This window comes from Rhinopithecus roxellana, chromosome 5, assembly GCF_007565055.1.
Source record: "Rhinopithecus roxellana isolate Shanxi Qingling chromosome 5, ASM756505v1, whole genome shotgun sequence".
NCBI lineage: Eukaryota > Metazoa > Chordata > Mammalia > Primates > Cercopithecidae > Rhinopithecus > Rhinopithecus roxellana.
The window spans coordinates 78,471,851-78,496,595 of record NC_044553.1 but is presented as its reverse complement, the minus strand read 5'-3'; the positions used below and the strand labels follow the sequence as shown (position 1 = coordinate 78,496,595).

General features: G+C 51.3%; 1 protein-coding gene across 4 annotated transcripts in view; it reads left to right on the top strand.

The window, feature by feature from the left end:
• SCAMP2 (secretory carrier membrane protein 2) overlaps positions 1-24,530 on the top strand; it is a 31,332-nt gene extending 6,802 nt beyond the window's left edge. The window contains exons 2-10 of one of the 4 annotated variants that reach the window (XM_030929831.1): positions 12,599-12,667; positions 13,129-13,227; positions 13,755-13,883; positions 15,047-15,164; positions 15,748-15,876; positions 16,554-16,713; positions 18,797-18,898; positions 22,677-22,797; positions 23,054-24,530. In XM_030929831.1, the coding sequence (XP_030785691.1) occupies positions 12,599-12,667; positions 13,129-13,227; positions 13,755-13,883; positions 15,047-15,164; positions 15,748-15,876; positions 16,554-16,713; positions 18,797-18,898; positions 22,677-22,797; positions 23,054-23,188 (1,062 nt within the window). In that variant the 3' untranslated portion in view covers positions 23,189-24,530. The remainder of the gene's footprint in view (positions 1-12,598; positions 12,668-13,128; positions 13,228-13,754; positions 13,884-15,046; positions 15,165-15,747; positions 15,877-16,553; positions 16,714-18,796; positions 18,899-22,676; positions 22,798-23,053) is intronic. The other 3 variants (XM_010375879.2, XM_010375878.2, XM_030929830.1) reach the window with 3 other exon arrangements.
• Positions 24,531-24,745: the final 215 nt, after the last annotated feature.

Sequence of the window (24,745 nt, the reverse complement as noted above, 5' to 3'; positions counted from 1 at the left end):
GGCAGGAGAATCACTTGAACCCGGGGGACAGAGGTTGCAGTGAGCCAAGATTGCACCACTACACTCCAGCCTGTGCGACAGAGCGAGACTCCATCTCAAAAAAAAAAAAAAAAAGAAAGAAAGAAAAGAAGTGCTCACTGAGAGTGACAGCATATCACAAGTGGGATCAAGGCAGTGTCCAAAGGAGCTGGGAGGGCTCTCAGGAGGAAGGGCAGAGCCCTATGGCACAGAGGGCTTGGGCTGAAAGCAGAAAGCCTGGCAGGTGGGAAAACAGGGTTATTCATTTATTTTTTGAGACAGAATCTCACTCTGACTCTGTCACCCAGGCTGGAGTGCAGTGGCACGATCTCAGATCACTGCAACCTCTGCCTCCTGGGTTCATGAGATTCTCCTGCCTCAGCCTCCTGAGTAGCTGGGATTACAAGTGTGCACCAGCAGGCCTGGCTAGTTTTTGTATTTTTAGTAGAGATGGGGTTTCACCACGTTGGTCAGGCTGGTCTCAAACTCCTGATCTCAGGTAATCCACCCACCTCGGCCTCCCGGAATGCTAGGATTACAGGTGTGAGCCACCACGTCTGGCCAGAAAACAGTATTTTTGGGTGAAGGAGTGCCAAGAACCAAAAGTCACTCCTGCTTGCTGTCATCCCTGCACTCCTGTGTCGACCCTCACCCCTGCACCCCGAGGCACATCCTCACTCTTAGATCTTATGGTCTTGGAGAGTCATGAGCCTGGGATGCGTCTGCTGCTTATGACTCACATGCTTGTTTGGCCAGTCTCTTGAAATTCTCTCCATCTTTGGCCTCTTTTATCCTCGTAATTCTCACCTTCCTCAGCCTGTTTTCACTTCCTGTCTTGTACGTTTAGGAGTATTCCAGAGTTCTTTTTTTGTTTTTATTCATGCTATTGGAAGTTCAGAACTTAAACTTTTTCTTTCTTTTTTTTCTTTTTTTTTTTTTTTGAGATGGAGTCTTGCTCTGTCACTCAGGCGCCTGCCAACACGCCCAGCTAATTTTTTGTATTTTTAGTAGAAATGGGGTTTCACCGTGTTAGCCAGGATGGTCTCTATCTCCTGACCTTGTGATCTGCCCGCCTCGGCCTCCCAAAGTGCCGGGATTACAGGCGTGAGCCACCATGCCCGCCTTTCTTTTTTTCTTGAGACAGAGTCTCACTGTGTTGCCCAGGCTGAAGTGCAGTGGCACAATCATGGCTCACTGCAGCCTCCATCTCCCAAGCTCCAGCAATCCTCCCATCTCAGCCTCACAAGTAGCTGGGACTACAGGCAAACACCATCATGCCTGGCTTTTTTTTTTTGGAGAGATGAGGTCTCACTTTGTTGCCCAGGCTAGTCCTGAACTCCTGGACTCAAGCAATCCTGCCTCACCCTCCCAAAGTGCTGGGATTACCCTCTTCTCACTTTATACCTTCATTTCTATGGCTTCAGAATAGCATCCACATTCCAGCGATTCCAGATCTAGATCTCTAGTTCTCAGCTTCCTCCTGAGCCTCAAACCACTATTTCTAACTCACACCTGCACCTTCCCAATCCTTCCAACCAGAAATATTCCACAGCTATCTCCAACCTGACTCAATATCTTCTCAGATCCTCTCCCTACCCCACCACACCCACCCTTGAAAAACCTGTTCCTTCTCTCCCACAATCACTTATTTTGGGCACTCCTTTCTTTCTTTTTTTTTTTTTTTGAGACAGAGTCTTGCTGTGTCGCCCAGGCTGGAGTGCAGTGGCACTATCTTGGCTCACTGCAACCTCTGCCCCCAGGTTTAAGTGATTCTCCTGCCTTACAAGTAGCTGGGAATACAGGCGCATGCCACCATACCTGGCTAATTTTCGTTTTTGTTTTTGTTGTTTTGTTGTTTTTTTTGAGACAGAGTCTCACTCTGTTCCCCAGGCTGGAGTGTAGTGGCACAATCTCCACTCACCGCAAGTTCTGCCTCCTGGGTTCATGACATTCTCCTGCCTCAGCCTCCCAAGTAGCTGGGACTACAGGCGCCCACCACCACATCCAGCTAATTTTTTGTATTTTTAGTAGAGACAGGGTTTCACCGTGTTAGCCAAGATGGTCTCGATCTCTTGACCTCGTGATCCGCCCACCTCAGCCTTCCAAAGTGCTGGGATTACAGGCGTGAGCCACCGCGCCCGGCCATGCCTGGCTACTTTTTGTATTTTCAGTAGAGACGAGGTTTCACTATGTTGGCCAGGCTAGTCTCAAACTCCTGACCTCAGGTGATCCACCTGCCTTGGCCTCCCAAAGTGCTGGGATTACAGGCATGAGCCATTGTTCCTGGCTTCAACTCTGTTATTTTGCTTCCCTTATCTGCCCTATAGTCTTTCCATTCCCAGGCCAACCCAGAGAGTTGCTGAGCCCATGGCATTGACGTGAGGAAGGACTCTGAAGTCCCTCTTGTTCCTCTTCTCCATCCCTAGCTGCTGTCCCCCAATTTGGTCCTCCCTTCACCCATGTTGACAGTTGTGTCCTAGCCAGTCTTCCCACTGTTGTCCTCCCATGCTGTTGCACTCCCTTCACTGCTGTTTGATCATGGCACCCCTGCCTGCAAATCTCTAGTTTTTCCCAGTTGCCTATAGAGCCACATCCAGAGTCCTACAGTCTGGCCCCACCCTCTTCAGACTGGTTCACTGATACCCCAGATTTCTCTCCACACACCCCTCTACAGCCTCTATAACCTTCTCTCATCTTCTGAACACATGCAAGCCGTTTTTAAAGATTCTCGGCCGGGTGCAGTGGCTCAAGCCTGTAATCCCAGCACTTTGGGAGGCCGAGGCGGGCAGATCACGAGGTCAGGAGATCAAGACCATCCTGGCTAATACGTTGAAACCCCATCTCCACTAAAAATATAAAAAATTAGCTGGGTGTGGTGGCGTGCACCTGTAATCCTAGTTACTCAGGAGGCTGAGGCAGGAGAATCCCTTGAACCTGGGAGGCGGATGTTGCAGTGAGCGGAGATCGCACCACTGCACTGCAGCCTGGTTGACAGAGCGAGACTCCATCTCAAAAAAAAAAAAAAAAAAAAAAAAAAAATATATATATATATATATATATATATTTATATATAGATATATTTATATATCTATATATAAAATAAATAAATATTCTGTGGTTTTGCAAATGTGGTTCTTGCCTTCCTCTTTACTGTTTGCTAAGTTTCTTTCATCTCTCAAGATCCAACTCAGATTCCAGCTCAGTAGAGCCTTTCCTGACTCTCCCAGACAGCTTAATTGCTCTCTCCTCTATGATCACATTGTTTCTGCCCTCACCCTGTCACGGTGCTGATCATGTGCCATCACCTCTTGCCCTGGTTTCTGTGTGATTCTTTGTACTATTGCTCCTCGAAGGCAGGAATCAAGGCTTTTTCTTGGTTTCCCTAGCCCAGTGCTTGGCATGGAATGGTTTGTGTATGGAGAGACTGACTACACGGAGGTGGGAGGAGATAGTAACTGTCCCATTTTGAGGGTAGACTCCTTTAGAGGAGTGGTGCCAGGTCCTGGAAGGCCTTGAATGCCAGGCCAGGTGACTCAGACTTGCTTTTCTGGATGGTTCCACACATCGCAGCTAGTGGCAGGGAGCGAGGCCTGAGACTGTACCTTGCTCACTGACTGCTTTTTTTTTTTTCTTTCTTTCTTTTTTTGGAGATGCGGTCTGTCTCTGTCCCCCAGGCCAGGGTGCAGTAGCACAGTCATGACTCACTGCAGCCTCGACCTCCTGGACTCAGGTAGTTCTCCTGCCTCAGCCTCTAGTATAGCTGGTACCACAGGTACCCACCACCATACCTGACTGATTTTTTTTTTTTTTTTGAGATGGAGTCTCGCTCTGTTGCCCAGGCTGGAGTGCAATGGTGTGATCTCGACTCATTGCACCCTCCCCGCCTCTCAGGTTCAGGTGATTCTCTTGTCTCAGCTTCCTGAGTAGCTGGGATTACAGGTGCCTGCCACCAACACCTGGCTAATTTTTGTATTTTTAGTAGAGACTGGGTTTCACCATGCTGGCCAGGCTGGTCTCAAACTCCCAACCTCAGGCGATCTGCCCGCCTCAGCCTTCCAAAGTGCTGGGATTACAGGTATGAGCCACTGCACCTGGCCTAATTTTCGTATTCTCTGTAGAGACGGGCATCTTCACCAAGATGCCCAGGCTGGTCTCAACTCCCGGGCTCAGGTGATTCTCTCGCCTCAGCCTCTTAGAGTGCTGGGATTACAGTCATGAGCCACTGTGCCCAGCCTATTTTTTGTTTCTTTCTCTTTTTAAAAATATGCTTGTGTGTGTGTGTGTATGTGCATGTGTGTGTGTATGGTGTTTTTTTGTGTTGGTTTTTCTTTTTTTTTTGAGATGGAGTCTCGCCCTGTCACCCAGGCTGGAGTGCAATGGCACGATCTCAGCTCACTGCAACCTCTACCTCCCGGGTTCAAATGGTTCTCCTGCCTCAGCCTCCTGAGTAGCTGGGATTATGTATGTGTGTTTTTAAAATCAAAATAACATGATCACATTATAGAAAAGTTAGAAAACAGAAAATAAGTCTTCCATATTTCTACCAGTCATTTGCAACCCTTGTTGTTTGTTTGTTTGTTTGTTTGTTTATTTATTTATTTTGAGACGGAGTCTCGCTCTGTTGCCCAGACTGGAGTGCAGTGGCTGGATCTCAGCTCACTGCAAGCTCCGCCTCCCGGGTTTACGCTATTCTCCTGCCTCAGCCTCCCAAGTAGCTGGGACTACAGGCACCTGCCACCTCGCCCGGCTAATTTTTTGTATTTTTGAGTAGAGACGGGGTTTCCCCGTGTTAACCAGAATGGTCTCAATCTCCTGATCTCGTGATCCGCCTGTCTCGGCCTCCCAAAGTGCTGGGATTACAGGCTTGAGCCTTGTTTATTTATTTATTGAGATGGAGTCTCACTCTGTCTTCCAGACTGGAGTGCAGTGGTGTGATCTCGGCTCACTGCAGCCTCCGCCTCCTGGGTTCAAGTGATTCTCCTACTTCAGCCCTCGAGTAGCTGGAATTAGAGGCACGTACCACCATGCCCGGCTAATTTTTGTATTTTTAGTAGGGAGGGATTTCACCCTGTTGGCGAGGGTGGTCTTGAACTCCTGATCTCAAGTGATCTGCCCACCTTGGCCTCCCAAAGTGCTGGAATTATAGGTGTGAGCCATCGCGCCCAGCCTGTATTTTTTTTTTTTTTTTTTTGAGACAGAGTCTCACACTCTGTCACCCAGGCTGGAGTGCAGTGATATGATCTCGACTCACTGCAACCTCCACCTCCCGGGTTCAAGCGATTCTCCTGCCTCCGCCTCCAAAGTAGCTGGGATTATAGATGCATGCCACCACACCTGACTAATTTTTGTATCTTTTTTTTTTTTTTGGTAGAGACAGGGGTTCTCACCACGTTGGCAGGCTGGTCTCAAACTCCTGACCTCAAGTGATCCGCCCGCCTCAGCCTCCCAGTGTTGAGATTATAGGCATGAGCTACCGGGCCTGGCCCATAATTTAGTATTGATGTAACAAAGCCCTTTCCTTTCCTTTTCCATTCCTTTCCCTTTCCCTTTCCCTTCCCTTCTTTCCCTTTCCTTCCCTTCTTTCCCTTCCCTTCCTTCCCTTTCCCTTCCCTTCCTTTTTTTTTCAAGACAGACTCTCGCTGTGTCACCCAGGCTGGAGGGCAGTGGCGCTATCTTGGCTCATTGCAAGCTCTGCCTCCCGGGTTCACAGCATTCTCCCGTCTCAGCCTCCAAAGTAGCTGGAACTACAGGCGCCCGCCACCACGCCCGGCTAATTTTGCTTTTGTATTTTTAGTCGAGACAAGGTTTAACCGTGTTAGCCAGGATGGTCTCAATCTCCTGACCTCGTGATCCGCCCGCCTCGGCCTCCCAAAGTGCTGCGATTATAGGCGTAAGCCACCGCGCCCGGCCAGGAAACCTTTTCTGTATTGCTGCACCATCTTCATAGTTGTGATTCTTAGTGGCGGTGTGGGCCTTCAAGGAGATGTGTACCAAAACATACCTGTGCTCTCTGTCATTGAATGCTTGTTTCCTGCTTTTTTTTCCTATTGTAAGTCCTGGTCCTATGAATATCATTGCAGGCACAGAATTTTATATGTTTTTGTGATATTTTCTTAGGACAGATTCTCAGGTACTAGGTCAGAAAGCACCAAGGTCAACCGTGGCTCTTTGTGCACTGGGACCCAGCTAGCCACTCTGGAGATGATTGCTTTTTCTTGCTCTGTCACACTCAGCCTCATCTCCAAAGCCCATAGGACTTCACAGAGGTTCCAGAGTGTTGCTGACTCTCTGCCTCTCAGCGTGACCCTGAATTTTTAATTTTTAAAAATTTATTTATTTATTTTTCCCTGAGTTGAGTCTCACTATGTTATCCAGGCTGGAGTGCACTGGCACGATCTTGGCTCACTGCAACCTCTGCCTCCTGGGTTCAAGTGATTCTCCTGCCGCAGCCTCCGGAGTAGCTGGGATTACAGGCACCCACCACCATGTCTGGCTAATTTTGTATTTTTAGGAGAGACGGGGTTTCACCTTGTTAGCCAGACTGGTCTTACACTCCTGACCTCAGTTGATCCACCCGCCTCGGCCTCCCAAAGTGCTGAGATTACAGGCATGAGCCACCATGCCTGGCCAAAATTTATTTATTATTATTATTGTTTATTATTTTTTTGAAACAGAGTCTTGCTCTGCTGCCCAGGCTGCAGTGTGGTGCCTGCTGCGATCTCGGCTTACTGCAGCGTCCTCCTCCTAGGTTCCAGTGATTCTCCTGCCTTAGCTTCCCAAGTAGCCGGGACTATAGGCGTGCACCACCACACCTGGCTAATTTTTTCTTTTTTTTTTGAGACGGAGTCTTGCTCTGTCTCCCAGGCTGGAGTGCAATGGCACAATCTCGGCTCACTGCAACCTCTACCTCCTGGGTTCAAGCGATTCTCCTGCCTCAGCCTCCCAAATAGATGGGATTACAGGCGCCTGCCACCACGCCCAGTTAATTTTGTATTTTTAGTAGTGATGGAGTTTTGCCATCTTGGCCAGGCTGGTCTCGAACTCCTGACCTCAGGTGACCCACCTGCCTCGGCCTCCCAAAGTGCTGCGATTACAGGTGTAAGCCACCACACCCAGCCAATTTTTGTATTTTTAATAGACATGGGGTTTTACCATGTTGGCTGGTCTGGAACTCCTGTTCTCAGGTGATCTGCCTGCCTTGGCCTCCCAAAGTGCTGGGATTACAGGCCTGAGCCACCGCGCCAGGCCTCAACTTACTTTTTATTTTTAATATTAAAAAAAAGAGACAGGGTCTGGCTATGTTGCCCAGGCTGATCTCAAATTGGATTCAAGCCATCCTTTCACCTCAGCCTCCCAAAGTCCTGCATTACAGGCTTGAGCCACGGTGCCCAGCTGGCCCTGAATTTTTTTTAGTGCATGAGATAGATATTTATTTAATGTGTTTTTTGGAGTCTGAAATAAACCTCACACTGGGAGCCTGGATAGAATACAGGAAGGGAAGGCAAGGAAAAGTCACAGAGAGCTCAGACAGCCAGCACCTGTGAAATGCATAGAATGAGGTTTCCAAACCAGTGACAAGTGTGGTTTTCAATTAGCTGGGCGTGGTGGTATGCACCTGTAATCCTAGCTACTCCAGAGGCTGAGGCATGAGAATCGATTGAACCTGGGAGGTGGAGATTGTAGTAAGCAGAGATCGCGCCACTGCACTCCAGCCTGGGCAACAGAGCGAGACTCCGTCTCAAAAAAAAAAAAAGGTGTGGTTTTCATGGCCCTTCCCGGCAGAGTTGCAGCCTAACTCTGCCTTCCTCTCTTCCCTCACGGCCTTTACCCTCCAACTATGTGGAAGTGCCCCACTGTCCTGCAGTGGTGGGGAGCCTCACTGATCTGGGCCTTTGCTCTCTGTCTTCCTTCTGCAACCTGGTCTTTCTTGAAGCCCACTGAGGTGTCTCCCCTTCTTCCTGTTTTTGCTCTGCACCTTGCCGTGGTCCCCAGCACCCCCTCAGGGGGTGTCCACTTGTCTCAGATACCAGATTGTGGACTCCAGAAGGGTGAGAGCTGTGTCTTATTCACTGTGGTATGTTCCTCACACTATAGCTGGTTGCCGAATGAAAATAACTGAGGTTAAGAGCCTTTTATTTGTTATAAATTCAGTAAAGGGCATTAGCCAGTCTGAGTGGCACTGCAGGGGGTTTTAGGTTACTCCTCCTTGTAGGTGAAACTTAGCCCTCACCATCCTAGGGCCGGGCACGGTGGCTCATGCCTGTAATCCCAGCACTTTGGGAGGCCGAGGCGGGCAGACACAAGGTCAGGAAATCAAGACCATCCTGGCTAACACAGTGAAACCCCATCTCTACTAAAAATACAAAAAAAATTAGCCGGGCGTGGTGGTAGACGCCTATATTTCCAGCAACTTGGGAGGCTGAGGCAGGAGAATGGCATGAACCCGGGAGGTGGAGCTTGCAGTGAGCCAGGATCGCGCCACTGCACTCCAACCTGGGCAACAGAGCAAGACTCCGTCTCAAAACAAACAAACAAACAAAAAACCCCAGCTCTTTGAAGGAAAGAAGAAAGCAATGAAACAAGCGAAGCCCTTGTCAGTGTCTTCCTGGAGTGGGGTTCATTCATTCAGCCACATATTCACTGAGTGCCTTCAATTTGTCAGGCTCCATACCAGGCTTCGGGATGCTTTGCCCACTCAACTTTACCATCTTGTGTCCCTGGAGACAGACTTGGATTCACTGACTACTACCCCTGAGATCTTAAGACAAGCTACTTCCCCTCTCTGAGCTTGAACTTTTCCAGCTGCAAAATATAAATATTCCTCCCTCATAAGGCTGTTGTGAGGGTTAAATGAGGAGCTGTATTGTAGCTTTTCTCAGCCAGGGTCCCGAGCTGAGCCACAGAACAGAAAAGCTGATTGGAGTGACTCTCTCAGCTCTCTCAAGTACGGAGTATAACTAGTACCATCCTAGGTAACAGGGGAGAAGTAAAGCCATTATAAATAGTGGATTAGGGGGTCATAAGTCTCTCGAAGAACCAGGTCAGTTCTGGAAGGCCAGTACAACCCTCTTTTCTGACAGCTCGACATAGTGGCCAGTTCTAGGGCAACTAGAATTTCACAGTAGCATCATTGTGTGGTGAGTTTGGCACACCGTAGACACTAAGTAAATGTCAGCTTCCTTCCCCAGTCCCTCCTCCTCCCTCCCTTTCTTGCCAGGACTCAGGTTCTCTTAAAGCCACGCACATCTTTCAGAAAGAGCCTAGGTTTTCTTAAATGGGAAAATATCCACTTGTCTTAGCGTTTTAGGTCACTTTTCCTGGGCGCCGTTCTTCCAGGCCCTTGGGCTACTGCTGTGATGCAGGTGCCTCCTGTTTGCTATGCCCTGGCACTTGGGCAGTGCTTCCTAGAGAAGGGGGAGGCCCCACAGCGTGCTGCACGTCTTCTCAAACCACTGAGCTGCTGTGCTGCCGCGGGCCCTTCACCAAGCACCAGGGAACTCAAGTATGAACTAGACACAGATGCACATGGCTGCAGGGAGTTTCGAGCTTACTAATGGAGATCAGATTTGTTTATGAGGAGCCCAGTGAGGGGTGCCAGGCCATGTCTTTAAGATTTTAGGAAAAGGGGAAGGATCAGAGTGAACAGGGCAGTCACCCTATCATCCCCATCACAGTCCCCTTCTGTCTGCCATTCATAAAGGAAATGGCATCTCTTTGTGGGCCTGGAGGTCACCTGTTAAACATGTGCACCTTGGCCAGATGTCTGTATGCTAGCACCTGAAAGTGCTACCAGAGCGGCCCCTCTTCTTCTGTCCTCTGGTGACTCAAGACTCGAGGAGCCAGTTCTGTGGATGGTAGATCCGATTTCAGTGACTTCAGCGGTGGCTAGGTTCTGCTGAGTCTGAAAGGGGAACAGATACCAAGCCCCAAATCTTCCTTGCAGGAAGCCAGATGATTCTAGTAGTAAACCGCTGGTCATTCAGGCATGAAATAACCTCAGGGCCAATTCCTCAGCAACACAGAGCCTCCTGAACTTCACCTTGTCACTTCGTCCAAGTTGCAGGAGCCATCAGGGCAGAGTTGGTGTTCAGCAGGAAGGACACAGCCAGTCTGTCACAGAGGAGGTTGGAAGAGGTGGAGGGTGTAGTATGAGGCCCGTCCAGACACAGTGAGTTCTGGCTGTATGCCTGGGGGCAGTCAGTCATACCCTCTATGAACTGGTGACTCAGGTGGGAAGATAAGAGGTAGTATCTGTGATAAAACCAGAGAATATTCAATGCTGACCCTCAGCTCTATGAATGTTTAGAGTAAGGAGAGAGCTCCCATTTTGGGTCCTTGGATCATGGTGAATATCAGTTTCTACATCTGTAAACTAAGGGGGTCACTCTGTGGATGCATCTGATATTAGCATTGTATTTAAGAATTGGATCTGGACAAGGTGAGGTAGCACTTTGGGAGCCCAAGGTGGGAGGATCACTTGAGCCTAGGAATTCAAAACCAGCCTGGAGAACAAGGCAAGACCCCATCTCTACAAAAAAAAAGCTTTAAAAATCAGCCAGGCCTGGTGGCTCATGTGTGTAGTCCCAGCTACTCAGGAGGCTGAGGTGGGAGGACTACTTGAGCCCAGGCGTTTGAGGCTACCATGAGCTATGATTGCACCACTGCACTCTAGTCTGGGCAACAGAGTGAGACGCTGTCTCTTAAAAAAAAAAAAAGAAAGAAAGAAAAGAATTAGAGTCCAGGTGCAGTCTTGCCCAACATGGTGAAACCCCATCTCTACTAAAAATACAAAAATTAGCTGGGCGTGGTGGCAGGCGCCTGTAATCCCAGCTACTCAGGAGGCTGAGGAACGAGAATAGCTTGAGCCCAGAAGGCGGAGGCTGCAGTGAGCCGAGATCGCGCCACTGCACTCCAGCCTGGGCGACAGAGCGAGACTCCGTCTTAAAAAAAAAGAAAAAAAAAAAGAACTGGCTCTACAGAGTCTTCCGGTGGAGGTGAGGCTGGGCCTGAAGTATGGGAGCATCTGGTTTAATAATTAGGGGTGTGGGGTGAGGTGTGGAATGCAAGCAGTATCTCCACAGGCAGGAACAGCCCTGAATTTGGCCACCCTCAGGGCTGTTCTTCATGGAGCCCAGGCATGGCTGTGAAGCTGGACCTGAGCCCTGCATCTGTTACCAGGAAGGGGAGGGTGCGGAGGAGCTCTCCTGGGTGCAGGACAGGGTGAAGACAACTGCCCCAGGCCAGCAGGGGCGCAGTAAAGAGGATAGCAGAGCCCCATGCAGAGATCAGATGGGAAAAGGAGACAAGGTTGTGTTCTGAGGACATTCTTGGATTTTATGAAAAGACTTTAAAAAATCCCCAAAACGCAAAAACATTTTCTTGGATTTTCATCTGAGCCTATCATGTCTCTGCTCTTAGCAAGTGTGCCCGATTTAATAAAATCAGTACTGGCAGCCAGCAGCATGTTTTTGTTCTGGAACCTTAGACTATCTTTTTTTTTTTTTGAGACAGAGTTTTGCTCTTGTTGCCCAGGCTGGAGAGCAGTGGTGCGATCTGGGCCCACCACAACCTCCACCTCCCAGGTTCAAGTGATTCTCCTGCCTCAGCCTCACGAGTAGCTGAGATTACAGGCATGCGCCACCACACCCAGCTAATTTTATATTTTTAGTAGAGACAGGGTTTCTCCATGATGGTCAGGCTGGTCTTGAGCTCCCGACCTCAGGTGATCCACCCGCTTCGGCCTCCCAAAGTGCTGGGATTATAGGCATGAGCTGTGTCTGACTACCTTAGACTATCTTTTGGAAAATAAGAGGAATGGCCAGGCACGGTGGCTCACGCCTGTAATCCCAGCACTTTGTTAGGCCAAGACAGGCGGATCACGAGGTCAAGAGATGAGACCATCCTGGCCAACATGGTGAAACCCTGTCTCTACTAAAAATACAAAAATTAGCCAGGTGTGGTGGCAGTCACCTGTAGTCCCAGCTACTCAGGAGGCTGAAGCAGGAGAACTGCTTCAACCCAGGAGGCGGAGGTTGCAGTGAGCCAAGATTACGCCATTGCACTCCAGCCTGGGCGACAGTACAAGACTCTGTCTCGAAAAATAAAAAAATAAAAAATAAGAGGAATAAATGAATAATAAATAAAACAGTACAGAAAGGTTATAAAGTCAATAGTAAGTCTCTGCCCTCACCACCCCATTCACTTGCCCCTCAGCACCCCACCCTGCAAAAAACAAAACAAAACAAAAAAACAAAAAAAACCCCACTCCCTAGAGGTAAATACTGTGAACCATTTTGAATCTGTATAGGGTACCAACACAACAGGAGCCTGTGTGGTGTGTACTCTCAAGCTTCTGGGTAAAGCTTGCTCTGGGTCTCTCCTGGGGTGAACCTTTTCCAGGGAGAAGGGACTACAGCTGTGGTGTGGCAGGGGCAGGCACAGAACCCTTCCAGAGAGAGGTTTCTCAGGATCCCAGGAGCGTGATCACCAGCCCCACTTCAGTCAGGCGTCACCGGCTTGCCTGCCGGCCCTGGCCAGGGTTTTCTCCTCTGTGTCTGAGGGCTCTTTTTCACCTTCTCAGGATCCCTCTGTGACCCAGCTGACGAACGCCCCACAGGGCGGCCTGGCGGAATTCAACCCCTTCTCAGAGGTTGGTGAGCAGGCCCTCTTTCCAAGTCCCGTGACCCTCTGGGGTGGTGCCGGGGTTTCTGGGGCAGGGAGCCTTGGCAAGGACAGAAGCAGCTCTGAGAAGCGGCAGTCCTCAAAAGGACAGTCCTAACACGAACCCGGGAAGCAGGGTAAGGATGGGAAAGCCACCAAACGCTCTGTGAAATTCTCCCGTTGAGATCTGTGACCAGGGCCCCTCCCCAAGGAGGTCAGGGCAGTGCCCAAGAGTGCTGGACCCAGCGAGCCCAGGGGTGCTGGGTTAGGGATCAGATGGCCTGAACCTGAGGCTTGTTGGCTGGGAAGCCACAGGGGAAGGTCCAGTGCAGGCCCCAAGGGTATCCCCTCACAGGCAGGGGCACATCACCCATCTTGCTGTGGGTTTGCCCCCTCGTCAGCAACTAGTGGAGTCCCACTCACTTCTGTCCTTTGATTTGTTCCATGTAGACAAATGCAGCGACAACAGTTCCTGTCACACAACTCCCTGGGTCCTCGCAGCCAGCGGTTCTCCAGCCATCAGTGGAACCAACCCAGCCGACCCCCCAGGTACTGCTGACAAAGAACTCTGGTCTTTTCTCTCCAGTGAGGGAATCACCCAGACCAGTAGCTGAGCCCTGAGGCTCGGGGCAAGCAGAGAGCCTTCAGCCTTGGCCCCCTAAGGGCCCTCTTGCTAATTTGTTTGGAGCTGGTCACCTACAAGTAGAGGGGCTGCTCTGCCAATTAATATCCTTACTCCCTCCATCCCATCCACCACCACCACTGAGAAATAAGCTCTACTCACCAGGCTGGGCTCCTTGGTGCCTCCAGAGAGGGCATTTGTCCCTGTTGTACCCCTCCAGGTCCTCCTCAGGCCTTTGACTTGTCCTGTCTTCCTTGGGGCCCAGAATCTCTCTTCTTTTTTCTTTAACTTCATTGATTCTCACCTTCCTTCCTGTCTTCCTTTGTCCCTTCACCAAATACTGTGAATCTTTTCTGCTTTGTGCCTGGTGCTCCACTGCACTGCCTCACTGCCCTCCCGCTGCGCTCGTCGCTGCCCCTATGAGCGTGACCCACGGTGGAGTTGTGTGTTGCAGCTCCTGCTTAGACAGGCCGGCAAGTTCCTGCCTGCCCAATTCCTGGCAGCGAGCGAGCTCTCAGAGAGGCAGATGCTCCTAGGAGGAGAAAGTATTCTCAGAGACAGCTACATGCGAAAGCTTCCGAAGGTAGGCCTAGTGTAGATGAGCAGGAAGAAGGGCAGGGCACCCGGAGCCTGCCCAGCGCTCCTCCCAGGCCCCAGAGCCCTGTGGAGGTGAGGCAGCCCTTACATGTGGAGGTGTCTTTCTGTGCAACTGGGTGGTGGGCTGTAGGGAGCTGGGTCCTTCTCAACTGATGTCACAGACTTGGAGGAGGTCAAGACCCCCAGTGTGGCACAGCGGGGTCAGTTCTGCTTCTGCTTCTGCCACCAGTGCCTGAAACTTGCCTCCCCAAGGCAGCCTGAGGTCTTTGAAGAGTTTTTGGAGAGGTTGGTATGTGTATACATGTGTGTGTACACATGTGCCTGGTTTGTCATCCTGTGAGATGACCAGTTTGAGATCTCTCCCTAAAAAGGACTGGAGTCTCATCTATCAGGAGGAACCTGGCCCAAATGGCAGCAGGGGGCCAGGTCTGTTCAGCCTCATGTATAGTCAGTCCCTTACTGTCACTCAGAGGCTCTGCCCTGCCTGGAGAGGAGATAAGTGTGGACTCTGCACACCACTAAAGCCAGGCAGGGCAGGGCAGGGCCACACCTAAGGGGCTGTCCTGGGGTGTAGCCAGTCGCAGTTTAGGGGGACCTCAGGAGGCAGCTCCTGGGGGCAGGCCAGGGGGCAGGGTGCTTGTACAGATCCTGAGGCTCAGGCACACGCCATATGCCCTCACATGTCTCCCCTTTCCACTCACTGCTAGCAGGCTTGCACTGTTTTCCTTATCACACATACACCCAGGCTCTTCAAATGAGGCTTGGGTCTGTGGGTTTCTTGTTATAGTTTAGTTTCTTGTGAGGTCTTTTTCCCAAAGTTCACAATCACTGAGCTCTGCCTTGACCCGGTATGAGGAAGAGGTGGAGAAGCCACTGGGGATAGTTTTCCCAACTCAAGCTTAGGGATGAGGGCAGAGGAGAACCTAGTCATGGCCAACGGACCAGGAAGGTGCGGGGGCAGTGGAAGACAGGTTGGCCTCTCTAAGGTGGTCTCTGGTACCTAAGACAGTCTGGGAGGCGCGGACTGCTTCTGGGACTCCTTGCTGGCTGTCCCTGCCTGGGGCAAGGCCTCTCTGCCTGCCCACCCAGGCTGACACTGTTTCTGTTTGTTGTGTCTGGCTGTCCCTGTACCTCCCCTGTTCTCTCCAGGCTGTGGTGTCTGCAGCCCAGGCAGGCCTGCTTCGGCAGCAGGAAGAACTGGACAGGAAAGCTGCTGAGCTGGAACGCAAGGAGCGGGAGCTGCAGAACACTGTAGCCAACTTGCATGGTAAGGGAGGCTGCTGGGGCCTGGGGCTGCCCTGCCTGGCATAGATGAGTGTCCTGAACCCTGTGTGGAAGGCCTCCCAGCGTTCACCCTGAGCTGCCTCGGAGTTTTGTGGGGCTCTTCTCATCACAGGACGCTGGTCCTCGGAAGAGCAGTCCATTGCAAGTCAGGAGACCTGTAGTGTGGTTGTAATGGCTGTAGATTACTTTCTGCACTCCTTCCTAGCTCTAAAATGCCTTGATTCTTTGATAGCATAGGGGCATTGGTCCCACAATTCCTTGCTAATGATGATGAACTGAGTTATCACACTTGTGGGCTGCTTGTTAATAAAAATAATCACTTAGGCCGTTTACTCTGTATTTCCCAGTGCATTTGGGATCTGTTATCTCCGTGTGAGCTTGTTGGTATCTCTTTGGGTTCCATTCCTGTTCCATCCCACTCCATGCTCCATGCAGACTCCAAGCCCTGCTTGCTGGAGCCCCTCTGGGAACCCTGGTTTGGCCCATACACTGTGCTGGCGTGCACGCACCTCAATGCCCCTTCTGAGGCTGGGCCCTCACCTCGTCACTCCTTTTCCCCCACACAGTGAGAGACAACAACTGGCCCCCCCTGCCCTCGTGGTGCCCTGTGAAGCCCTGCTTCTATCAGGATTTCTCCACAGAGATCCCTGCCGACTACCAGCGGATATGCAAGATGCTCTACTATCTGTGGATGTGTGAGTCCCGCTCCTGCCCTCCAAGCTTAAGGGCGAATTGGGTGTGACTTCAGAGCCCCATCTTGGCCCTGGCTGCTCCTCCCTGGTAAACAGGCTTTTAGCAGACTCCAGCCTTCCTCAGTGCCTGGGCTGGGTTGGGGAGATGACTCTGCCCACAGGCTGCCCCCTGTCTGGAAAACTCCTTGAAAGGGGCAGTCCAGACCACAAATCACGGAGGGTGGAACTAACTAGAGGCTTCCAAGTTCCTTCAGAGCTCACTGCACTAAAAGGCCCTCCTTAGGTGAAGGCCTTCCCTGTCCACAGGCCTGTGGATTCTGAAGGGTGAGGAAGAAGACTTCTCCTGCAGCTCCATCGGGGGCCATCCAGGGCCAGGGAAAAGCATTGCTAAAGGAAAGACTTCCTTCCCGAGGACCAGCCCTGGGTCTGCATCCTCCCTCCACACCCCTCAGATACCCGGGCTGTCCCATCACCTCTCAGGAACATAGTTTGATCCCTGGTTTTGAGGTCCCATAAAACCAGGATTTGGGAGCTATCCCTGTCTAGGTACAGAGTGGGCTCCTCTGTCTCTGCAGCTGCCTTCGCAGCATGAACCTCACCTCTCCTAGGGAGTGGCCGCCACATTGGAGCCCCTCAGCCACCGTGGCACAAGTCATACTCTGTCCTGTCCCCTTCCCCAGTGCATTCAGTGACTCTGTTTCTGAACCTGCTTGCCTGCCTGGCCTCGTTCTCGAGTGACAGCTCCAAGGGAGTGGACTTCGGCCTCTCCATCCTGTGGTTTCTGATCTTCACTCCCTGTGCCTTCCTTTGTTGGTACCGACCCATCTATAAGGCCTTTAGGTGAGTGAGGCCAGGGCAAGGGGTGAGATTTTATGGCTGGCACCCCAGGTAGCAGGCTAAGGGCTATAGGCCCTAGGACCCCATCCAAGTCTTAGAGCAGAACAGAATGTAGGGAAATCCACTTTCCCTACATTCTGTTCCTCTGTTCCCACCCAGAGCAGAGATTGGGGGCCCTGTTCTTCAGTTTCTGTACCTGAGGTCTACTCTGGGCCCTGTCCTTGGACCAGGCACAGGAGACTTAGAGAAGGGACCTGCCATCCCACTGCTCCCAGTCTAGCTGATGCCGTTACTGCGAAGAGGGAGGGGATGCTCTTTGGGAACTCCCTTCTGAGGCTCTCGGGTGTGCTTCTCTGGTAGTGTCAGATGAGTGCTCTCCAGGGCTCTTCTCCATGACTATTGATGCTTCCCAATAACTCAGAGTGCCAACACCTAAGCTAGATACTGGGAACATAGCTGGATACACCTTACAGACCCCCAGGGGTTCTGGAATTGTACCTCAGGGTTGATGCTTTCAGGGCTGGGAGCCCAGCAGGCCCTGGGAAGAGGGGATAGCGCAGTCGCTGAACCATCCCTGTACCATTGGAGGCCCTGAACCCTCACTGTGCTCTAGCCCTCAAGGACACAGAGATGGAAGTCCTCAGCTCTTGAGAGAGTTTTGTCCGGTGTCCCCTATTCCCCAAATACTGTTTTATTCCACTCAGATGTACAGGTTTTGTTTTGTTTTGATTGTTCTTTGTTACCACATATCCTTAAGTTCTATTGTTTTTGTGGTTTTTTTTTTTTTTTTTTTTTTTGAGACGGAGTCTCACTCTGTCACCCTGGCTGGAGTGCAGTGGCTGGATCTCGGCTCACTGCAACCTCCGCCTCCCGGGTTCAAGCGATTCTCCTGCCTCAGCCTCCCGAGTAGCTGGGACTACAGGCGCCCGCCACCTCGCCCGGCTAGTTTTTTGTATTTTTTTAGTCGAGACGGGGGTTTCACCATGTAGGCCAGGATGGTCTCGATCTTCTGACCTCGTGATCCCCCCGTCTCGGCCTCCCAAAGTGCTGGGATTACAGGCTTGAGCCACCGCACCCGGCCTGGTTTTTTGTTTTGAGAGGGAGTCTCACTCTGTCTCCCAGGCTGGCGTGCGATGATGCGATCTCGGCTCACTGCAACCTCCTTCTCCTGGGTTCAAGTGATTCTCCTGCCTCAGCCTCTGGAGTAGCTGGGCTTACAGGCGCACACAACCACACCTGGCTAATTTTTGCATTTTTAGTAGCGATGGGGTTTCACCATGTTGACCAGGCTGGTCTTGAACGCATGACCTCAAGTGATCCACCTGTCTTGGCCTCCCAAAGTGCTGGAATTATAGGTGTGAACCACCGTGCCCGGCCTGTTTTGTTTTTTTGAGACAGAATCTCACTCTGTCATCCAGGCTGGAGTGCAATGGCGCAGTCTCGGCTCACTGCAACCTGCACCTCCCAGGTTCAAGTGAGTCTCCTGTCTCAGCCTCCCAAGTAGCTGGGATTACAGGCACACACCACCATGCCCAGCTAATTTTTGTGTTTTTAGTAGAGACAGGGTTTTGCCATGTTGGCCAGGCTGGTCTCAAATTCTTGGCCTCATACGGTTTTATTATTAGAGATTTATGCCTTTGGCTTAGTTTTTCTTGCCTGTTACGAAACGCAAGTACTTCAGAAGATGGAGTGTTAGGCTCTTTATTTTTTAATTTACTTATTTTTCTGAGACAGTGTCTTACTCTGTTGCCCAGGCTGGAGTGCAGTAGCACGATCTTGGCTCACTGCAGGAGCGTTAGGCTCTTTATATTGTCCTTTGGGGGAGCAACTTTATCAGCTCTTGGAGGAAGGGGCCAAGCACTGACCCCTTAAATTGGAAGGCAGTGAAAGGCAAGCTCTTCTTGATTATGGTGGGGTATGTGTGTGTGTGTGTCCCTGTGGATGGTGTGGCTGGGCCCCTGGAGCTCTGTCTCTTGCCCATGCTGCCTCCTAGCTCCTAGTGAAAAGAGATGTCACACCAAGTAAGGATGCTGAGGAACATGGCCCAAGCCCTCTTGTGACTTCTCATTTCCCTCTCTCTCCACAGGTCCGACAACTCTTTCAGTTTCTTTGTGTTCTTCTTTGTATTTTTTTGTCAAATAGGGATCTACATCATCCAGTTGGTTGGCATCCCTGGCCTGGGGGACAGGTGAGACCTGGGCATCACAGAGGGAATTAGGCTTTGGATAGGGGACTCAGCCTCTCTTGCCCTGTTTTCTAGCTCCCAGAGAGCCCCGCCAGTGCCCTGCTTTTCCTGTGGCGGGGAGTGGGTGAGTGGGCCAACTCAGACCTGCTTTGGGCCTTCTTTCCAGTTCTTTATCAGTAGCCACTCACTTTTTTTTTCTCCTTGATGCTAAAGGCATCAAAAGACACTCATTATCGGTCGGGCGCAGTGGCTCATGCCTGGAATCCTAGTACTTTGGGAGGCCAAGACAAGCAGATTGCTCGAGCCCAGGAATTCGAGACCAGCCTAGGAAACACAGGCAGACTTTGTCTCTACCAAAAATAAAAAAAAATTTGGTGCAGTGGCATGCACCTATATAGTCCCAGCTACTTGGGAGGCCGAAGCAGGAGGATCGCTTGAGCCCAGGAGGTTGAGGCTGCAGTAAGCCATAAGCCATGATTGCACCACTGGATGCCAGCCTGGGTGACAGAATGAGATCCTGTATCAAAAAAAAAAAAAAAAAAAAAAAAAAAAAACTATCTTTCCCTGCTCTCTACTTTCTAGGGTGTCGTGGGTGAACTTGACTTGACTCTTTAGGCTACTATGACAGTGTCCTGCACTGGATTGCAGCCTCTTCCTTTTCTCCTGCCACACCCTCCTGGAAGCTGATGGATGCCCAGGCCTTTGCAGACTGAGCTGCGACTTTTTTCAGATGCCTTGTAACTAAAGGAGACAGGTCCCTCACCTCCCCTGGACAGGCTGCTTCTGGCTGCCCTCTTTGAGCATACAGCTGGTTTGAGTTTCCAGGATACCTCAGTCCTCAGCTCAAAATTAATCTCAAAAGAAAAGCTGATGGCTTATGTTTTCCTTTCTGTTCCAGTGCACAGAGAGCATTACAGAAAGGTCAGACTGGCACTTGGCTGACAGCCTGAGCCTGGAAGGGCGGTGCTATTTTGGTCCCCTCCCTCCGGCAGAGCTGGCAAGTCCAGAGCAGTGGGGAGAGAAGGGCTGCCTCCCCTTACCCTCCAAGCAAGTGCACGCTGCCCTCCCACCACCCCTCATGCTTCTTGCCCTGCTGTTGTTAATCTGGTCCCTTTTGACCAGTGACCCAATTTCATTACTCGTTACCTAAGTAAGACCCTGGTAGAAAAACTGTGATTCATGACGGCCGTTTGCACCTGGACTGGGAATCAGAAGGCTTGAGTTGGCCGGGTGCGGTGGCTCACGCCTGTAATCCCAGCACTTTGGGAGGCCGAGGCAGGTGGATCACTTGAGGTCAGGAGTTCGAGACCAGCCTGGCCAACATGGCAAGCCCTCATCTCTAAAAAAAAAAAAAAAAAAAGAAAAAAAATACAAAAAAATTAGCCGGGTGTTTTGGTGGGAGCCTGAAATCCCAGCTGCTCTGGAGGCTGAGGTAGGAGAATCGCTTGAACCTGGGAGGTGGAGGTTGCAGTGAGCCAAGATTGCGCCACTGTACTGCAGCCTGGGCAAAAAGAGTGAAACATCATCTCAAAAAAAAAAAAAAAGTGTTGCTGTGTCACCCAGACTGGAGTGCAGTGGCAAAATTATAGCTCACTATCACCTTGACCTCCTGGGTTCAAGTGATCCTCCTGCCCCAGCCTCCTGAGTAGCTAGGACTACAGGCATGCACAACCATGCCTGGCTAATTTTTAAAATTTTTTGTAGAGACAGGGTCTTGCTATGTTGCCCAAGCTGGTCTCAAACTCTGGCCTGAGGTTATCCTCCTGCCTTGGCCCCTCAAAATGCTGAGATTACAGGCATGAACCACCGTGCCTGGCTTACATTAATTTTTGTATATGGTTGAAATAAGTATTTAACTTCATTTTTCTGTATGTAGATATCGTCATTCCAGTACCATTTGTTGAAGAGACTATTCTTTCTCTTTGAATGGTTTTGGCATCCTTGTCAAAAATTGATTGACCGGCCGGGCGCGGTGGCTCATGCCTGTAATCCCAGCACTTTGGGAGGCCAAGACAGGTGGATTACCTGAGGTCAGGAAGGAGTTTGAGACCAGCCCGGCCAACATGGCAAAACCTCATCTCCACAAAGAATACAAAAATTAGCCGGGCGCATTGGCAGGTGCCCATAATCCCAGCTACTCGGGAGGCTGAGGCAGGAGAATTGCTTGAACCCAGGAGGCAGAGGTTGCAGTGAGCCAAGATCATGCCACTGTTCTCCAGCCTGGGCTACAGAGCAAGACTCAATCTCAAAAAAAAAAAAAAAAAAAAAAAAGAAAGAAAAAGAAAAATTAACTGACCATAGGCGTATGGGTTTATTTCTGGAATCGCAGTTCTATTCCATTGATGTATTGATCTATTGATCTATATGTCTATCTTTATGCCAGTCCTACACTATTTTAGTGACTGTAGCTTTGTAGTAAGTTTTGATATCAGGAAATATGAGGATATCCCTTTTACAGATGAGGACATGGGGCTCAGACAGGTGACAGCAAGTTGGCCAGTGATCCTCCTTCCAAGAAGGTGGGTCCTCAGGAGTGAGCAGCCACGCTTTCCATACTCCCCACCAGCAAAGCATCAGAAAAAGGCCCAGCCCAGTGCTACCTTATTTATTTTATTATTATTATGTTTTGAGATGGAGTCTCTGTTGCACACGCTAGAGTGCAGTGGTGCGATCTCTGCTCACTGCAAGTACCGCCTCCCAGGTGTTCACAACATTCTCCTGCCTCAGCTTCCTGAATAGCTGGGACTATGTAGACACCTGCCACCACCATGCCTGGCTTATTTTTTGTATTTTTAGTAGAGACGAGGTTTCACTGTGTCAGCCAGGATGGTCTCAATCTCCTGACCTCGTGATCCGCCTGCCTTGGCCTCCCAAAGTGCTGGGATTATAGGCGTGTGCCACTGCGCCTGGCCCTTTTTTTTTTTTTTTTTTTGAGACAAGGTCTCACTCTGTTGCCCAGGCTAGAGTGCAGTGGCGTGATCACGGCTCACTGCAGCCTTGAACCTCACAGGCTCAAGTGATCCTCCCACCTCAGCATCCCGAGTAGCTGGGACCACAGGTATGTATGACCACAGCCAGTTAATTTTTTTTTTTTTTTTTTGAGTCGGAGTCTCACCCTCTCACCCAGGCTGGAGTACAATGGCATGATCTCGGCTCACTGCAACCTGCACCTTCCAGGTTCAAGTGATCCTCCTGCCTCGGCCTCCCGAGTAGCTGGGATTGCAGGCGTGTGCAACCACGCGCAGCTAATTTTTGTATTTTTAGTAGAGACAGGGTTTCACCATGTTGGCCAGGCTGGTCTCCTGACCTCAAGTGATCTGCCTGCCTTGGCCTCCCAAAGTGCTGGGATTACAGGCACAAACCTGGCCTTTTTAAATTTTTTGTGGAGACAGGGCCTCTCTCTGTTGCCCAGGTTGGTCTTGAACTCCTGGGCTCAAGTGATCCTCCTGCCTCAGCCTCCCAAAGTGCTGGGATTACAGGCAAGAGCCACAGCACCCAGCCTAGTGCTACTTCTGACTCTGTGAAGGCAGCAACCACATCCTCCCTTTCAGACCTCACATAACCAGAAGATTCCCCTTGTGAGTGGGGTAGTGTGGGCCCGTCAGCCTTCATGGAGGTCTGGCCTCACAGGCCAAGGGCTTCTGGCTCATAGGGCTCCCTGTGCTGTGGGAAATGCCAAGGTGATGGTCAGGACACAGTGGCCAGTTGGAGAAGAGCCCCTTATGCTGACTCTTGGGGCCCACTACCACTTTGTTCCCTCTGGCCTCTTCTTCCCTTATAGCGGTTGGATTGCAGCCCTGTCTACACTGAAGAAAGGGTCCCTGGCCGTATCAGTCATCATGATGGTGGTGGCTGGCTTCTTCACCCTCTGTGCCGTGCTCTCAGTCTTCCTCCTGCAGCGGGTGAGTGGTGTGGGCAGGGCTGACAGCAAATGGGAGGAAGCAGGCAACTGTTTCCTGCCCTTGCCACGAGATGTTCTTCACCACTGCAGTTGGGTCTCCTAGGCTTCCAAAGGTCCAGCACCTTTCTCCAGGGATCTGGGTGAGGCGGTCAGGCAGTGCCAGGCTTCTGGTGACCCCTTTGGGAGTATGTCCTGGATGGCTGGGTTCCTGGTGGACCCAAAGGGCAGGCTCCTCTCACCCCACCCCTCTTCGCCAGGTGCACTCCCTCTACCGCCGGACAGGGGCCAGCTTCCAGCAGGCCCAGGAGGAGTTTTCCCAGGGCATCTTCAGCAGCAGAACCTTCCACAGAGCTGCTTCATCTGCTGCCCAAGGAGCCTTCCAGGGGAATTAGTCCTCCTCTCTCTTCTCTCCCCCTCAGCCTTTCTCTCGCCTGCCTTCTGAGCTGCACTTTCCATGGGTGCCTTATGTGGTGGTGGTTGTGCCCAGCACAGACCTGGCAGGGGTCTTGCTGTGGCTCTTCCTCCTCCCTCAGCGACCAGCTCTCCCTGGAAGGGGAGGGACAGGGACTTTTTTTTCCCCCTCTATGTACAAAAAAAACAAAGCTCTCTTTCCTTCTCTAGTGATGGTTTGGTAGGATTCTTTTGTCTCTGGAAGCAGTGGGACTGAAGTTCTCTTCGTCCTGTGCACACACAGACACCCCCACACAGTTGGGATCACAGGCTGACCTGGGCCCACCCCAGCTGGAGTTTTCTGCCAGGGTCCTGGGCCTTGACTCCCCCACCCTGCAGGCCTGGCCTGAATTTGGCTTCTCAGACACAGCCCAGCCCTTCCTGCCCCGGCTGGGGATAAGCCTCTCACAGGCTCCGGTGGACAGATCTGTTCCCCAGGTCACTCCAGTGGTCTCCAGGCTTCCAGAGAAGGCTGGTTGCCTCAAGCTCTTGCCTGCCTCATAAATGGATCCAGAGAAGACTGGCTGCCTTCGGCTCTTCCCTGCCTCACATTCCTTATAAACGGATTCATAGCCCTTTAGCCCCCTGCACCCTCCTGCAGGGGACTGCACTTTGAGCCCTCTGGAGCCCTCGCTGAGCCTTACTCTCTTCAGACTCTGGATGTGCAGTGCGGTTGGCTGGGGTTTGGGGACCGGAAGGGACCAAGGACACTGACCCCAAGCTGTCCTGCCCAGCGTCTTCCAGGAGGGCGGGGTCTGCCTGTGCTGGTGTGGTTGGTTTGGCCCTGTTTGCTGTGACTTCCCCTCCCCTGAGGGACGGCTGCCTTTGCCTCTGCCTCAGATGCCACCTGCCCCACCCATGCTCCCCATCAGCAGCATCCAGACTTTCAGGAAGGGCAGGGCCAGCCAGTCCAGAACCGCATCTTTCAGCAGGAACTGATGAGCCATCTCTTGGAGGGCCCCCTAGTACCCAGTGGAGTCTGGCTCACACCCGGGGGGGTGGGGGGGGGGCGTGTCACTCTGATGGCCAACTAGGAGTCCACCTTTAAGACCAGCACCTTGTTCCCCGAGGCTGCCGAGCGGGTGTGTGGACTGGGGGGCCTTCCCACAAAACTAGCCTCTGGCTCGGCCCCAGGCAGCCGCAGGCCCCGAGCCACTGAATGATACTGGCAGCGGTTGGGATTTTATAAACTCCTTTCTGGTATTTTTTCCCCTCTATGTACAAATGTATATGTTACGTCTCAATTTTGTGCTTAAATAAAAATAAAAAGACATTTTCAGACAACACTGGTCCACATGTCTGGTGGACTTGGGAGGACGGGGCAGCCCACAGGATTAGGGGCTGGGCGCTGCTGCTAAGATTGGAGAGCTGGCACAGTTAAGATGCAATAAATAGGTCCTCAAGGCCCTTCCTCAGAAAAGTGAAAAGCAGCTGGGAGGTCCGGGAAGCCAACGCGGCCTCTTCCAAAGACGCCTTCTTGTTGCAGTACCTCTGCTTTC